This window comes from Pezoporus occidentalis, unplaced genomic scaffold, assembly GCF_034315485.1.
Source record: "Pezoporus occidentalis ecotype Australia unplaced genomic scaffold, CSIRO_AGI_Poc_V1 ctg45, whole genome shotgun sequence".
Classification (NCBI taxonomy): domain Eukaryota; kingdom Metazoa; phylum Chordata; class Aves; order Psittaciformes; family Psittacidae; genus Pezoporus; species Pezoporus occidentalis.
Window position 1 is genome coordinate 8,694,928 of NW_026915780.1, and position 17,361 is coordinate 8,712,288.

General features: G+C 35.3%; 1 protein-coding gene across 1 annotated transcript in view; it reads right to left on the reverse strand.

Annotated features, from left to right (window-relative positions):
* ATRNL1 (attractin like 1) overlaps positions 1 to 17,361 on the reverse strand; it is a 516,200-nt gene that overhangs the window by 376,135 nt on the left and 122,704 nt on the right. The window contains exons 16-19 of the mRNA XM_062635366.1: positions 16,910 to 17,123; positions 15,029 to 15,217; positions 9,993 to 10,211; positions 5,531 to 5,668 (exon numbers count right to left, since the gene is read on the reverse strand). Coding sequence (XP_062491350.1) covers positions 5,531 to 5,668; positions 9,993 to 10,211; positions 15,029 to 15,217; positions 16,910 to 17,123 — 760 coding nt within the window. The remainder of the gene's footprint in view (positions 1 to 5,530; positions 5,669 to 9,992; positions 10,212 to 15,028; positions 15,218 to 16,909; positions 17,124 to 17,361) is intronic.

Consider the following 17,361-nt stretch of genomic DNA (forward strand, 5'->3'; position numbering starts at 1 on the left):
TGATGGTGCCCATGGCAGCTTTTAACAGTGTTTCATCTGGAAAGACAGGGACAGAAGGAAATCAATATGCCTATCTTCTTTTAATCTTTAGGCACTTACTGTAGCTCTATGTAAGCTGGATGGCTAATGCATAAATGCCAAAGCTCATGTGGAAGGAATTCAGGGAGTAGTATGTGCATATGTACACACATACAGATATATAGATATAGGCAAAACATTCAGAGTTACACAATGTGCAAAGGAAGCAGACACTGCAAAAGGCAACACTCTGACAGAGGCAGAAGCTTTAGCAGAATAGCAGAAAAACTCAGATTTATTGTATCCTTCAAGGTCTGTGTACTGGAGGAACAAAAAGAAGGTACCCAGACCTCTCACCTGGCTGCATCACATGCTGCTGACTTGATGCACACGTTATATGTATACTCACTAGAAATTTGTTCACTTTGGCCAATAATTTGAAGATCTGGTAAAAAATTCAATGTTTCCACTAAACAATAACTTCAGATTTTCAAACAGAATGATTACAAATCAACCGTAATGGGAAGTTGTTGCCTTTAGTATTGTTAGTGTCCACCTGTGTTATAGCAGAGAAAGGGACAGATCTATAAAGGCAATAGAAATGCTACAGATTTGCTTAAAGAACTTCACCCACACAGCCTAGTTGGGAGGAGGTTTTTACAGCATGGTCACTGTCTTAAATGCTGTTATCTTTTAAGCCTGCTTAGAAAGCTAATGGTGCAAGTTGAAACATGTTCTTGCTGGTGCCGGTATTCACAGTTTACTTTAAAAGCAACAGCACTGGTAGTACAATTATAGGAAAACTGAACACTGTCTGGGATAGTTTCACTTTATGAAAAAAATGGCAAGACAGCAAAGTGCTTACGTTATCTTATTGCTGAGTTTATTACACATTCACAGTGTGTCTTAAGTGACTGTGCAGAATTCTCACAGCATCTCATGCATTCTAAGAGTTCCTGTTAAAAATACCATGCATAAAAAAATGATCAGAGATAAGTAGCTAATTTGAGCATTGACAGCTAAGTAGATGATTAATGTTTGAAAATAATGCTAAAAAATATTGCCAAGATGACACAAAAGTATTCCAAGCAATCTCCCATGCTGTTTTCTCCTGTTACTTTATGCTGCAGTCTGCAGTGCACATATAACACTATTTTTACTAGAATAGCATAAAAACATTGCGTATTTCCCAGTCATGAAGTACATGGCAGAATGAGACCTTGAAGAATATAGAACGTCAAGAGAAACCACCAAGACAGCAAGCCAGTATCTGTTCCCATCCACAAAGCTGTTTTATTTTCAAAAATCCATCAATATTTAATGATGGATTTTCTGTTACTGAATTTTTGTATTTATGCTTTCAAAACTGTACCCCAAAAGGGACGTGAGCAGAATAACAAAACAAAACAAAAAGGAAATACCCACAAGCAACATCAAAGTGACTGGATTATCTGCCCTACAACTGTTCAGCATCTCAGTCTACAAGGCTTCCTATGTTTCCTACATCTGGACAGCTTTACCTTGTTTTACAGAAGCAAACAAGCCTGAGCTGTGCACCTCTCACCTAAGACTTATCACAACACAGTGCGAGTGTGTCTTATTCTGTTAAATCACTAGAGGGTTTGAATCCTTAGATATTTCTGGCACAGACTGACAGCACTGCATTTAGCACTCCAAGGCTGCTCATGCACTTGCACTCAAAATCAATCAGAGAAAAGTTTGGTGGTGTTGTTCCACAACAAAACTGGAGCTTGGTGTGGAACACAAAACCTGTTCCTTGCTACAGCACTCTATTCCCTCATATTCTCAATTCACCTCTGGCTTCCCTGATGTCTTCTTGCATACTGAGCCAACCCTTAAAAAGGATGCTGTAATTTTAGGTGGTAACTTTGATGGTACTATCAGTATACACTTTGCCATACAGGGGCTTTAGCTTACAGCTCTGAAGCATGCACAAAGGGCCTGGACTTACTAAGTGGTGCACTGTGTATCATTTATTTCCAACAAAGAATGCAAATCTTTTTGTGTAACTAAACATATACAATAATATCATGTAAAAAAATATAATTTAGTTTTGTATTTTAGCTACCTGTTTCAAGTCACAGGCATCATAACTACCTGAAACCACGTTTAATTAATATTAAGAACAGTAATATTAATTAGTATTAAGAACTGTAATAAATTGCAGTCACATAACTTTAACAAAAGATTTTTGCAATTTATTACTGATTTTACTATAGAATGCAGCAATAAGTCAAATTAAGTAACTCAAACTAGATATGTGTAAATGAAACGTCATCAAGAATCGAAGGAGTGTATACATCTTCCCTGCAAGACACGTTAGGGTTACTTAACGTAAAGATCATGTATACACCAAGAATACAAACTAACTCATTACCTGTAGAGATACTTCAAGTGACAGAATTTAAATGAATAATTAGAATTAGGCATGCTTTTCTAAGAAAAAAAAATTATTTCATCACTTAATGGTAGGAAATATGATCATTGCCAAAATATTGCCCCTCAACAACCAACATGCCACACTTCTGACAGGGAAAATAAACTAGAGCGTCAATCACAGAGTAAACCTGCTTTAGATGGAAAGCTATTTAACACCACAATAGCAAAAATGCTACAGATTCCAAAATAAGTAATATGTATGACTAAGAAACATTAAACACTCACAGTATGGTAAATATCCATGGTCATTTTGCTATACATAGATCATTTTCTTATATAATGGAAATATTTATCTTTACTCAAAGCATTCTTGATCTCAGACTCCCAATAATCCTCTGAAAATCAGGACTGGAGAAGAACACATGGAATTACTCAGTCCACTGCCCTTTTCTAAAGCCAGGAAGTTTGAAGATTTTAAGAATATAGTGTAGGTGACAAAGCAGATTTCACAGCACTTTTTAGGCAATCTATTTTATCATTTAGCTAGTAGGAAGTTTTCCCTGTATTCCACCTTAGTATTTCTCATCTAATCCCATTACTTCCTTTCTCAACCAGAACAGGGATGTGGGGGGAAGGCACTTTATCATTCTCTTTTCAGCTTCCTTTCACATATTTGAAGCCTGCTATTATGCCGCCATCTTTTCTTCGTCTTTCTTTTTAGGTCTGTCATATCTACTAAACCTGCATCATATCAGGATGCAAAGAGGGTCCTTACATTTGTTTTAAAGCTATTAAAAATATCAGCAATTATAGTAAGCAGAAATCCAGAAAAGTCAAATTTTTCATCCATTCTTTAATCACAACTATTCAACACCTTCTGAAATATGAATTATACTTTTTTCCTCTAAAAACTGTTACTCATCCCACAGTAATTTGTAAATGTAACACTATGCTATACCACTATGAATGTATCAGTTATCCGATGACAGTTGTGAAGGCATCATTATCCCCTGAGTAGAATGAGGAATACACTTATATTTGTGCAGAGTTCCCATACCTAGACAAAAGTCAGAAAAGAACTGACCACTCAGGGTTGGACAGTCAGTTTCTTTCAGAGCTTTGAGTGACCTCCTAGAAGTATAAACAGGAAGGATTTAGGAAAGGATTAGAATTAGTGAAGGAATAAAAGTTTTCCAAGGACTGAAAGACTTGCTATGCATCTCTTTCCCCTTCCTTTCAAGATTATCAGGGATCTAAGGACCAACAAGGCTAATCCAGCCTAGAAAACAAAAGGAAGTTTTTCTTGCAAATCTTTTGAAACTGTATCACCAACAGTCAAACTAAGTTGGGAGGTCAGATTTTACCTAGAAGTACATATATCACAACAGCAGAATACTTAAATGTACTGCATGCTTTTGTCAGGACACTGGGAAAAACATTCCTTGTCATATATCATGAGTACATTACAAAGTAATAATTCTTAGCTTTTCTCCCAGTGTGCACCACTTTGCTTTTCAACTGTAGAATTCAAGTACAACCTCTTTTTCCAGCTTCAACTGCTCACTAATTCATAACCACATTACAGCCTTGTAACTGGAGTAACTTGTTATATGAACAATATTATAGCATTACAGATGTTGCTTAAGAGTTATAGTCATTATCCTCATCTTCCTTTAAAAAGCTCTCCATCTTGATCCTCAAAAAAAAAACAACTCAAGAGCTCCAAGGAACAAAAATTCTGATATTGAAGGAAAATCTAACAGTACAAAATACCCAATTCATCAAAACGTCTTAAAGACTTAAACAGATTTATGGGCTCTATACTGCAAAATACAATATACCAATGCAGATAAAGCCTCAAAATAATTATCATCTTTATTTTTTAAAGCATTCTTTAGCCTAAATAGCTCCTGTTAAAATCCTGCCTTTCAATAAAATTATGCATTCTTACAGACTAGGGTTGAAAAAACAAGTCATAAAATTTATAATTTTACTGGTCCTATCAATTGATTTTAGCCATTACTGCACCATACATAATTCACTAAAGGTGATGGAATGCTTATTTGGTTGATAGCTAATGTATCCCTGAAGAAGAAAAGTTATATTAATACATCATTTTGCCATAAAGGTGATCTAGACAGCAAAAGAACATTTTGTCAACTTTAGGAAATAAGAGAACTATTAAGAATTATTTAAAGCATCATAAAGAGCCAGTGGAATGTGCAATTGTCAATAGGGGTAGACATTAATCTTTCCATTCCCTTGAACACACTTTCTACATATTGTGCCTGAGTTTACCAGATGTGCAGCTTTATGCATTGACTACTGCATCTTGAAGTGCTGAATAACAAGTGAAATGAATAAATATTCCTTGAGAAGCAAAGGTCTAGTTAAAGAAACATCAATAATAGAGAAGAAAAAGTCAAGAGAAAACTTTCTAGCACCCTCCTAGATTCAATCTGAAGTACCTTAATAACTTTTCACGTTTAACATCTCTCATTCCCCTATTATATTTAGCTATAAGGGAAGGGGTTACTGTCAGATTTAAAATCACTTTATTGCAATATACATAAACCATCTGGAGTACTGGACTTCATTCTCTCTCTCACTTCAAGGAGAATCCTCCAATGCAATGCAGCAATTACAAAAACAGATTGGATAGCTTAGGGTAGCTTACAATCCTCAGTGTACCAGGCCTTTCTGTTTGAACTATACAGATTTGTTGGTCTGTTAAAGGCATTGCTTTTACACTAGCATTACACATTTATGTAAATCAGTGTTATCAGACATTATGGTAGTGAACTTCATTTATAAGTACCTTCTCATTGCTTTTAATAGGATTGTCTACATGGAATTAAACTATGCCTCTGAAATATCAGGATTTAAGGTGTTGCTCCCACAAGAGTGTTTATTTTTGCTCCCTTCCCTAACTAGCAAAGCATCTTTAAATTACCACCTTGTTCTTAGAGTATCCAGACTAAAAAACAACTGCAAAATGAATAAACATTTAACCTTTAAAGAGAAGTTAATTTCACGTTACATTTAAGAAGTTAAATTCACATTACATAAAATGTCACTTTAATTACTCTTTTTTCCTCCCAGAACAACTCACCTGTACACTGTCCTCCATTTGTGGGATCCCCATAATATCCTGGCATGCATGTTTCACATTGTTTTCCTGTTGTTAAGTTTTTACATTGATCACAGACATTACTGTTGACGCAGGTGCTGTGGCCATTACACTGGCAGGCTAGAATATAACATTAAAAAAGCCATTTATAAATTGCTCTTGAGAACAAAGTCTTTCCTATGTTATTACAAAATTACAGTAGCTTATTTTGCTGACTAATGACCAGCATATATATTTGTGTTTTGACAGAGAATCACTTTAAAATGGCATTATGATAAAACAAGAATTCAGACCAAAGACCACCAAAGTTAACAGTTTAGTGACACATGAGATTGAAGTGTGTGAGAAAGTCTTCTTTTGCTATTTTTGAGGGACTAAATCCAATCCTCATAGCTTTAAAATGCTGCCTGGTCACTCAATAAACCTTTTAAGTGGCAGTAAGGCACCAACTGAGACAAAATTAAAACCTCCACACCTATATGCAATCCACTGTGAAGCATTTGACAGGCAACTGTAGTGGAGAACATGAACAACTCACACTCAACCTTACATCTACTGGGGACAGAGAACTTACAAGATTAACTAAAGATAGTCTAATTTTTAACAGTTCTAACCCTCACATTAGCTTTAGCACACTATAGGGTTTTAAGGACATGAGGACCACATCATACAGCTCCAGTCTCTCCTCGCTGCAGTTGACTTTGGTTAAAAGTAAAAAAGAACTGGACTCCTGTTGACATACGTTTTTTATACCTGACCTTAGAAGCATAAAACTGCTTTTTGTCAAACACCACCACACCTGCACTCCAGTGCTCAGCACTTTGGAGAAACTCAGAAAAACTACTGACCACTATTGCAGCAAAATCACAACATGAATTCTACCAGAGTCATCGATTCTGCTGCCAAAACTCGGCTGAACAACTAAGAGGTTTTGAAGGATGACCTCTCCTTAGAGTGGGACCCCAGAGCTCCTAGTGCTCAGTAGATTAGCAATCTGTCAATTACAGCAGCTTGTCAAATGTCAGACCATGTCAAACCTTTCAATCCCTTACTGGCAAAGGATGTTTAACACTCAGGAGAGGACAGCTATATCTCAGCAAGATCATAAGGGTATTTTTTTAATTTGGATTTCTAATCTAAACGTCCCAGTGACTGGTGTCTTGGCTACAGGAAAAAAAAAAAAAAAAAAGATATTGTCACTGCATGATTTAAATGGGTTTTGACCTGTTTTAGAATTTAGTAACTTATATATTTATAGCCATTGCCAGGCTATAAATAAAACTCATGAACCATTAAACCTCCCAAGTTTACAATCTCTTCCTTTTTCTCCAGTTATGCCTATAGAACCTTGTAAACAAGTATCAAACATTTCTATATTACTTGAAAGTTTTCTACCTTGACTAAATCTTTTTAGAAGCTACAAGTTACATTCTTCCTCTGAATACCTGATTTTTAGACAACTCTCTGGTGCGCTCCTCCAGCAGTTCACCATTGTGTGGTTTGTTGCCTTTCTCAGAAAAAGCTATACCAAAAGACCGTGAATTGCAGCTCCATTTTGGGTTTTATTCATGTCTTACACATAAAATTTATGTGTAATATTAAAGGAAATGTTAAAAAAAAAAAATGCAGCCCAATAAACCAAGAGAAAAAGGAGATGGTGCATTAAATAGGTGTTCTATTAAAGCAGAGTAAGATGATAACATACGGAATGGATTATAATACAGGGAAAATGTTTCCTTCTGATAATCCAACTATTGGCTCATTGATTTATACATTTTCTATGCTCCCTAATGGTTTACTTTGCATTCCTGAATTTTTGTGTCATTTAAAGGATAGCAATCGTAATTAATCAATTTTCTTATTGTGAATTCTAGTTTGCTGCTAGTCATATTATACTACCTGTTCATATATGATAGCTCTTAATTCTTACACTTTGTTAAGGCAAAGTAAATGGAAAAGTTCTTAAAACTGATTCAAAAATAGATATATAATAAGAACCAAAGCTATCTATGATTGCCACAGCACACCAAAAGTGGTAGTATGTATCTGCTGGTTTTCCTAAAAATATGTATCTCATTGAGAAAAATTAAAAGCCAGACGAATTGCACAGTTCAACAATTTCCTATGATACAGACAAGTGCAATCAAACTGGAAACATCACTATTAAATAATTAAAATAGTAATTAAAATAATGAGACACTGTAATGATCATTTGAATGAGAACTACGATTTCAATTTTTAGAGGTAATTTTTTTCTTTAAGTGATTTTAATGTACATCAGTAGCAGCAACAGTTATTTTCCTCATGCATACAAATGTGATTTAGCTGAATCTTCAAGTGAGGCTGCTCAGGATATAAACGATTTTATGTCTAATTTGCTTTTGACCTCTCAGTTGAAATGGCTGGTGATGCTGAAAATTGTTGATAATTCTAGCTTTAAGAAAATATTTAATACTAGGAAAATATATAAAATGTGTGCCTGCATTAAACTCTGGATTTAGTGTAAAGATGCTTCATCTAGTTTTACACTAACTAGCTATAATCAGTTCACAATTCTTTTCAGAGAAATTTAGACTTTAAAGACAAGCTTGGGCTACCTGATATTACCTTTAAAGATTCGAACAGAGAATGATAATGAACTTAAAACACTTATAACCAAGACAACTGCCCAAAGGCACTATAAAGAAGATGGATACAAACCACAAGGAAAACTAAGTACATACATGAACAAACATGAATGGTTTAGCCAACTGTTCATCACTGAGACAGAATAATCTTAAAGCTACATGCTATAAGCTATTTATTTTTACTTTCGTTGAAACTAAAAACGGTTCCATAAGCTTATATAGCCTTGGTATCAATTCTATCTTATTTCAAGAACATCAAATGATTGCTGCAGTAAGAATAATAAACTTTGTAAATACAATCCATTACAGACAGTATTTTAAGAAAATGTAAAGCTTAAGTAAAAGCCTACAGCCTATACCAATCAAATTTAATTTGTCTCTTAAATTCAAAATTTCAGAGAATGCTTGGTTAGAACATAGAATGATTACAGAACATTATCCATAAAGAATAAATATTAAACCAATAAGAGGGTAAAATCTGCTAACTCAAACATTTTAGACAACCAGTATATTACCCATCACAATTTCACCGATGGTAGATACTGTGTATTGCAGTGAAAGTCTAATAATTGCACTTACTAAAAATAAAAGCCTGGCTGTATTCTAACAGAGTAAGTAATGAAGTTCCCATACAATGTAATGTATGGAAATGTATTCCTATTTCCAGGAATTTGCTAGAGGCTTCTGGGTTCAGGAAATCGTATTAGATAGTCAGGAATGTTTCAGTTTGAACTTAAGACCATTTACATTTGGCTTTACGTTTCCTTCATTATTCTAAAACTTTACAAAATATCTACTATCCATGTCTGCATCAAAAAAAGAAAGTTACCAAAATAAAAATTTATTCAGAGATTCTGCTTTCTAAATAATGCAGTGATACACACAGTTACATATAAATATATATACATTAGTACACATACATCAGAGCAAACATTGCTGCACGTACCCATAAGAGCTCTGATCCTAGAGAAGCTCCAGCTCCCAAATTTATCAGCAGTAGGAACATTTGCTGGAAAAATGCCTTTAGCACAATTACACCATTTATTCTAAAAAAAAAAGTTTCTAAACGGTATTATTTATTGTAAATTACCACTGCAGGTCTGTCAAACTCCCCAGTGGGCTTTTCATTTGCCTGCACTACTATGCTGCTGCTTCTCACAGGGCTTTCAGGATTTGAGCTGTACCAGCTCAGCTTCCACCCTCTTCAAGCACCTGACATCTTGCTTTCTTTTGCAATGATTAAAATACTATAATCATATCAGTTAAATTTAGATTCTCTTTAAGATGATAAAAGCATACATCCTATTTACACCAAATGTGAAAGAGATGGACTGAGAGGCACAGCTCAGAGACTTGCAGCCTCCTGTTCTCACAGTCAGCTGGACTTTCATGCGAGCACCAGGGATGCAGGAAGTTCACACCTCCTGGCATCATCAGTTACCTAATGTCTCCACAGCTGAGCTTTCCTGTGATGGATACAGAAGCCAGAAGAAAGCAAGAGCCAGAGCAAATTCATATTGTTAGATTTGAAAAATAAAACAACGGGACGTGTGGAAACTTATTTACAAAAAAAAAAATGGCAGTTTCGATTAAAATATTTCCATGAAATTTCACATGCGACTTTGCAGGACAGGAAGCACATTTGTGTTCAGTAAACAAGAGGCTAACAAACTCCATACTTAGGAAATATTCTGGAAATACAAATTCCTCATGCAAATGTTATCTGTATTGCTCAAAATAATTATGTTAATTTGGGATACTTAAACAGAGAAGCATTTCTTATTTCATACAAAAGAAAGAATGGACGCAGGCCTTACCTGGACACTGGATAAAAGACCACTCATAGTTTTTCTCTTTTGGACAGAGACTAGCATCAAGCACCATTTCATTAGAGTGCATGCCAACTGCCTTCATTGGGCCTCGTGATGATCCTTCCAAACATTGCCCTTTCCCAGTGTTACTGGGATCGTTACACCATCCGCACCCAGGCTGTTCCAAACACTGTCCACACGTCCTCAGTCCAGAGCAGTTTTGAGCTGCATTACATGGAGTATAATATTAATGCAAGAGGGAGTTTTGGTTTGTTGCTTTTTTTCTAAATGAGACACTGGGATTTTACAACCCCAATTTTACATTTCTATTTCCTTCTGCATATTAAAAATTTCAGTAACAGTAGTATCTACATTTTCTTTAAAAGCTGTACTTCTTCAAAGATCATAAAGTGCACCACAATGTCACAACAAAGATTTCAAATCAACAAAAATAATGAGACAGGCAAATCTCATGATAAAAATATACATTATATGCTTCGTATTAATATATATCATGTTATGCATATATTACGGATTTTCCCGATGCAAGCAACCATTCCCATAGTTCATAGAATCACAGACTGGTTTGGGTTGGAAAGGACCTTAAGATCACTAAGTTCCAATCCCTGACATGGCCAGGGATGCCTCACACTAAACCATGTCACCCAAGGCTCTGTCCAACCTGGCCTTGAACACCGCCAGGGGTGCAGCATTTACCACTTCTTTGGACAACCTGTGCCAGTGCCTCGCCACCTTCACAGTCAAGAACTTCTTCCTTATATCTAACCTGAACTTACCGTGTTTCAGTTTAAACCCATAATTCAAACTATAATTTTTTGGTGGCACAAAGTATCCTGGGATCACACCTGAGAATTCATCCACAAATACAACCCAATTTTCTTACACAGAACTTCTGAAATGAGCTAACATAGTACGCATCTTCCCAAAACTTAAGGATCTTAAGCTACAAGTCATAATTCCATCCTATTTAATTGAACTATATCTTCAGAGTCTCATCTGTTACGAATAAATCAGCATTTTAATTTGCATACTAAAAATCAAGTCTCTCCCTAGACACTATGTTTAAATTATTTAATTTCTCATGAAACGGTCTGCCTCATATTTTAAGCCTGTTTAGAATCAAAATGACTACGCCGAAGTTACTGCTATTTCTTATTAACAAAAAATTAACAATTTAGTACCTTCAGGAACACCACTGTTGTTCTCAAGTTCATTTGAGCTCTTTCTGCTACATCTTTTTAAACTAATGATGCAATACTGAATCAAACTAACATCAGAATCGTTAGAACATTGATCACTATGGGGCCCTGTCTCTTGTCACATTATGTTTGCGGGCACTTAAAACATAAATTTTAAAAGCATAAACGAGCTTCAGGAAGACTGTACCAGGAAGAAAGTAGTTTAAAGATATGTGGGGTTTTCTTTGGAGGACACTCAAAGGGCTTCTACATGAGTGTAACCTCTTAATGTGGCTCAGCTGCAGCCAGGACACTATATCCAACTAATGATCTCAGCTACTTGGACCACCATAAAGGCAATACCTGAATCCATGTTGTAAAGAGTATACTAAGCAGAACAATTTTGTTTCCAATTAAATTAACTGACAGCAGAATAATGGCAGCTACTGAGACTTCAACAATTATTAAAATTGTTTAAAATTTATGAAAGTTGTCACAGAAAAAAATAATCCAGCAGTTTAAAGATGTATGCAGATAACAAGAAAACAGGCAGTTAAGAACCTGAATGTGATCTCAAAAGGACTTCAACAGTGCAGAAAGCTGGAGCATGAGCTTTCTATCATTAGACTTGGAAGAAGGAAATTTTTGAAGTTTCCCAAATATGGAAAAAAGGAAATGCAGGTATCTCAATTGTTCTTGGAAATCAACATCAATCATGTGAAGGATCAGTTTTACACCAGACCTCATCAGATCCGAAGCTGAATGATACAAATTTTCTGGTTTGAATACACTAGAGGATCAACAGGAAAAGAAAGAGAGCCATCCTGTACTGACTGTCTTGCCCTTTTAGCGATGCACTGTAAATGATCCAAGCAATTCTCATGCTGTTATTTATGAAGCTAGGAGAAAACAGATCTGAAGTATCAACTGCACCTTCTTCATAGAAGATAGAACCAAAAGCGAAAATCCTCAGACAATCTCTGTAGTGGCATTCAGCTGAAACACTGAGGAGAGCAGAGAAGTTACTGTTTATGGAAAAAGAGTATATTCAAGCAGAAACGTCTTTCCTGCTTTGAAATTCTAGAGGTGGTCCAAGATTGCTCAACTGCCAGCTATTCAATCAAAAGCCATAATGGATGGAAGGATGTGGGGAAAGAGTGGAATGCAACTTTTTGTCAAGCAGGTATTAAAATGACAAAATGTCACCAATAAAACAGCGTTCTTCATTTTAATGCCAAGTTGTGAAAATAAATGTGAAGTTCTCAGCTGTTATATTTTCTGTTTGAAATCATACATGCTTGTGCGATTTTTTTTCATTCAGAGTAAAACATCCAAAACCTCATTAATCAGTCAGAATCAAAATAAAATTAATTTTAAAGATATAGTTACTTCCGTTCTTCAAGTAGAAACACTACCCCTTCATAAGACAATCCACTTAATACTTCATTACCTCAGCAGCAATAATGTTGCATCTATTTATGAAAGTTTTCAAGTCATTCAGAGCAAAACAACGCCTGAATCATCTTACATTTGGACAATCATTTTCTTGCTTAAATGCAAAATGACTAAAACTTTAAAACTCTGACAAAAAACAAACCTGCTTATGGGCACACAACTGTGGTTTTATGTTTGTTTTCTTTTAAGTTGTTGAATAGAAAATAAGTTTTCATACAAAACTGCCTTTACATAATGATGCACTAGTACATAGCAAATCCTGTTTGCCTCATTTAATAAAAACTTTTACAGACCTGATATAAGTGACAATTATATTAAGAACAATTTCGTGTGTTCTGCAAACAAACTCAATTTTTCATGATGTTCAAACAAAAACATGATTAAAAGTTCAGGCTGACATAATACATGCTATTTTAAAAAGCTATGCATGGTGCATATGCGTTGTGTCAATATTATCTCCAATCTACTTATCTTACACCACAACACACTCATTATTTTAGAAGCTGCAAAATTGAGTCCTTACAGGAGTGAAAAAAAGGTTTACGGAACTGTTGAGAGAAACCTTTACACAATTATGGTCTTATTATCCTAAATATATAGGACAAGAAATTAACTGCTCCTATTATTTTTTATTCTTACGCCAAACATGGGCTGACGGCTGGGTTTAGAGGACATAAGGACCCAAGGACCATGTTAACCCTACTTTTAGTCCACACCTGGACTCCAGAATCTGTATTAACACCAAAAATTTACTAACTAAGCATAAAAGTTTAGCAGAACAAATCAACATTGTGCTGGTTCATTATATTCTACAAGTACTAGGGATAAAGAAGGAATCTCTTAATTAAGATGATTCTCTTAATAAAGAAGGAATCTATTAATTAAGAAGAATAAAGGGACTTGGCCAGTTTTACCTGAAAGAAAAATTTTCCTACACTTTAGTTTCCTTTAACCCAGATATATGTAGGGGGTTGATACATATAGTCATTCTCTTCTCCTAAAATAAGATTATATAAATGGTTCCTATTACAGACAAGGCAGGGCCTTACTTAATATTTTCCTGAGGCTTAGGTGAAATCAAGTAACTACCTTTTGTATTTTTTTGCATTTGTATCCATAATCTATTAAATGGAATCATGATGTTATTAGGACCCTGCAGCAAGTTGCTTCTTGCTGTCAACGTCATCCATCCTGCCACAATGTATCCAGAAATGTTCCAGAGATGTTGATATCAAAAAAGGGAAAGGAAGTTGGAAGTAACTAGAAAAACACTCTCACAGAGAAGCACAACAACAAGAGTTCAACAGTACACTTCAGAATTCCTATATACTAAGTTTGGGTCCCACTAGACAAGTAGAAAATACTGAGTCAAATCTTAAAGGATGGTAAAAATACTAAGAACCAGTCTTCTGTAGGAAGGTGACTGAGGAATTGCTCTAAATAAACCATGACGGAGGCAAAAATCTAAGGCACCAGGCAGCTTGCTCCAGCATCTACATGAATTATGGCACTGATACACATTGGAACTGAATGCTCCTGAACTTACCAGGTCCAGTCACTACAGACTTGGAAAGAAGTAGCTTCAGCTGAATGGTACACTGAAAGGTACAATGAGTAGGTTTCTTACTCTCCTAGAGAAGCATAGTATCAATTTCTGATGAAATATGCTTCCGAAGAAGACACCTGGGAAGTACCTTTACTGCTTGACAAAGTAACAAATCACTTGTATTTTACCTCAAACGAATGAAATGAGCAACCTTGAACATTAATACAGCCTGACCCAGTCTGATCACACAGGACAAGTTTCCTGCACATCTTTATGGGCCTGCTGGCCTAACAGAATTCCTTGTTGCCACGAAGGATAAATAATCTGCAAGGGTTAATAATCAGCATTGGCAAGTGAGAAGAATCTAAGGAAGACCAAAACCATTTGTTTACGTCTGTGTTACAATATTCTCAAGACTACTACTACTATCATGACTGTAACATTATTTTCATCTTTGCATGCTAGGAAAATGTACTATTTTGAACCTGACAGAATGAATCAGAGTCTTAAAAACACTAAATTTGTCTTGCCTTATTAAATAAAGAGGTGTATTATTCTATGATTTATTTTAATAACTTAATGTTGTATAAGTCTATTGAAAACAATAGCACTTTTTGCTGTTTCAGAAGACTAAATGTTTCATCAGAAAAGAATTGCCAGTATTTTATCTGTATCTAGAAAACACACACAGAGTATTGGCTGCTCAGATTGGAAGCTATATAAAGACATTCATTTGAAATTATTTTTATCTTTAGTGATGAATCCTACTCATAGATGCACTTTTGAGTGGCAACAAATATAGCAGTATATTTAATAGGATTGCTGTTCATTAAGATACTCACGGGAGCATGTGGCAGTTTGCCATTCTAGACACTGTCCATATGGGAAGGAGATTATATAGGCGTTTGAGTCAACACATCGCTTCGTGCTGCTACACCACATACATTCCATACCATTACTCGTGCAGTTAGAACACGACGTTCGCAAGGAGCATGGTTTTTTGCAGGGTCTGGCATTCTGGTTGGGACTGACTGGAAAAGAATCACATTTATAATTTTGAAGACAGATTCAATTTCCTTTAATGACATGTTCCATTAGAACAACTCTTCTTAAACTGGTTGGGTCCTTAAATAGCCATGAATATTTTCACTCAAAGTTATGTTACAATATATAAATATAATAAAGTTCTATAAAAATTATTAAGTAATACTCAGCACGAGTCACACTATAGCTCTAAGAGTCCATTTGAAACATTTCCCAGCAATTTCATCTATATACTTATATAATTTAATATTCATTGCCTGGTAACATCAGCTTAGTTGTTTACTTGCACATCCATGACAAAATACGTCTCAAACTCCTATAACAAGTACAGTCGAGTTCTGGATCTATCAATCATTCTCATTACTTCAACAGTGTATAAGCAAAAAATATTCTACTCAGGACTGACTTATCCCCTAAAAGTTTTCCATACAGTGTACATACGGAAGTAACTAGAATCCAATGGGAAAGTAATTAAAGAAATATTGTTCAATGCAGAACAGATTTGTTTCGGAGGGGTTTTCTTTCAGTTGTTAAGGGTTTTTCAGGTTCAGGTATTTTTTGTTTGTTTTTCTCTATTAGAGATCACATTCTGACTGAGTTAATGGCGTATGTCTTCTCAGAAATTCATAACACATAAAAAGAGCTTGTATACCCTAAAACTCCTGATTTGCGCTTTGATTTAAAATAAAACTGTTATGTGTACAACAGCACAGTAATTCTTAGGTAGGAACACAAGAGTATACATAGCACTATATTTTCCATGCAGAAAAGCCTTGTGAAACATTGGGATCAAGCCCTCCTATATATTAACATGGTTTTATATATTATTGATTCATATTCAATACCAGCCAAGTTCTCAAACCAGTCTTCATCTGCAGATATATTAAGAACACTGAAAGATTACATTTTTAGGAATTATAGATGGCAGTAGCAAGAAACGTACTATGTACACTTTACAATGACATCACTATTTGGAACTGCTTTGAAGAGAATAAAGAATTGGTTAGATCACTTTTGTTATGCAGGTTAACAACTTGGACAATTTCACAGCAACACCATTAGATTGACAGGCAGTGTTCCCAACACACCAACAATGCAGTTATTTTCCAGTTTTGCACAAACAATGCGCAAAACAAATCTGAAGGGGTAAAGAACTTCATGTGCTCAACCCCACAGCTATGAAGAGAAACATAGGACAATCAGAGCATGAAAATGCTAATTTGAACTGTCAAGTGACTATTTGCCATAGTCGTCCTCATCCATAAATAAACCTACAAGATAGAAATAAGGATTTTGGTTTGTCAGCCTTTCAGACCACTAAAATGTTGAATATGTTTTCTTTCCGAATCTCACTGAACATAAGACTTGTTGAACACATTCACTTTCATACTACAATCACCCAATCACTGTTGTCACTGACTACTACTGATTTAGAGGCAACTTACAAGACTTCTGGTGTAATGCAAACTAAGTCATGTAAACTAATTCACAAATAACTATTTCATGCTTTAGGAATATTATTTGTTTTCTATATTAAAGCTCTAGATTAAAACAATACATACATATTTTTTGTAATTATTTAATCTAAATTGTCAAAAAATTCCTCTTAACTAAATGAAAACCCAAACAAGCTTGCTAATCATGACAGTAACTGTAACTGAGTATAAGAGATGGCTTACCGACAGGTTTTTCACACACAAGACCATCTGCCATTGCAGTGCATGGATTTGCTTTCAGCCCTGCCACCTCTGCTCTTTCTAGATACGCACAGAAGCCAGAATCATTTGGCTCTCCAGGAAGCCACTGCAGAGTTGTATTGGTAAAAGGAGACATGTCATCCCATCCCCAGTAGGAGATATTGATCTTCCGTAAACCTACCCAAGGTGAAATTTTCTATAAATCAGAATGAAATAAAAAGAAAGAGATAATTAGTTCAATGACTTATTGTTGTTAAAACATTTCAAAGAATAGCTCAGCAGCAACAACTTCACATTTTGAGAAAATTCACCATGTTCTTTTCTCACTTTGTCATCTAATCATTGTCCGTAGTTCCCAATTGTTCTACCTTGCTGAAATGCACCCCCCAGAACTATAAAAACCACTACTCACCACATTCTTCTGTTCTACCCAA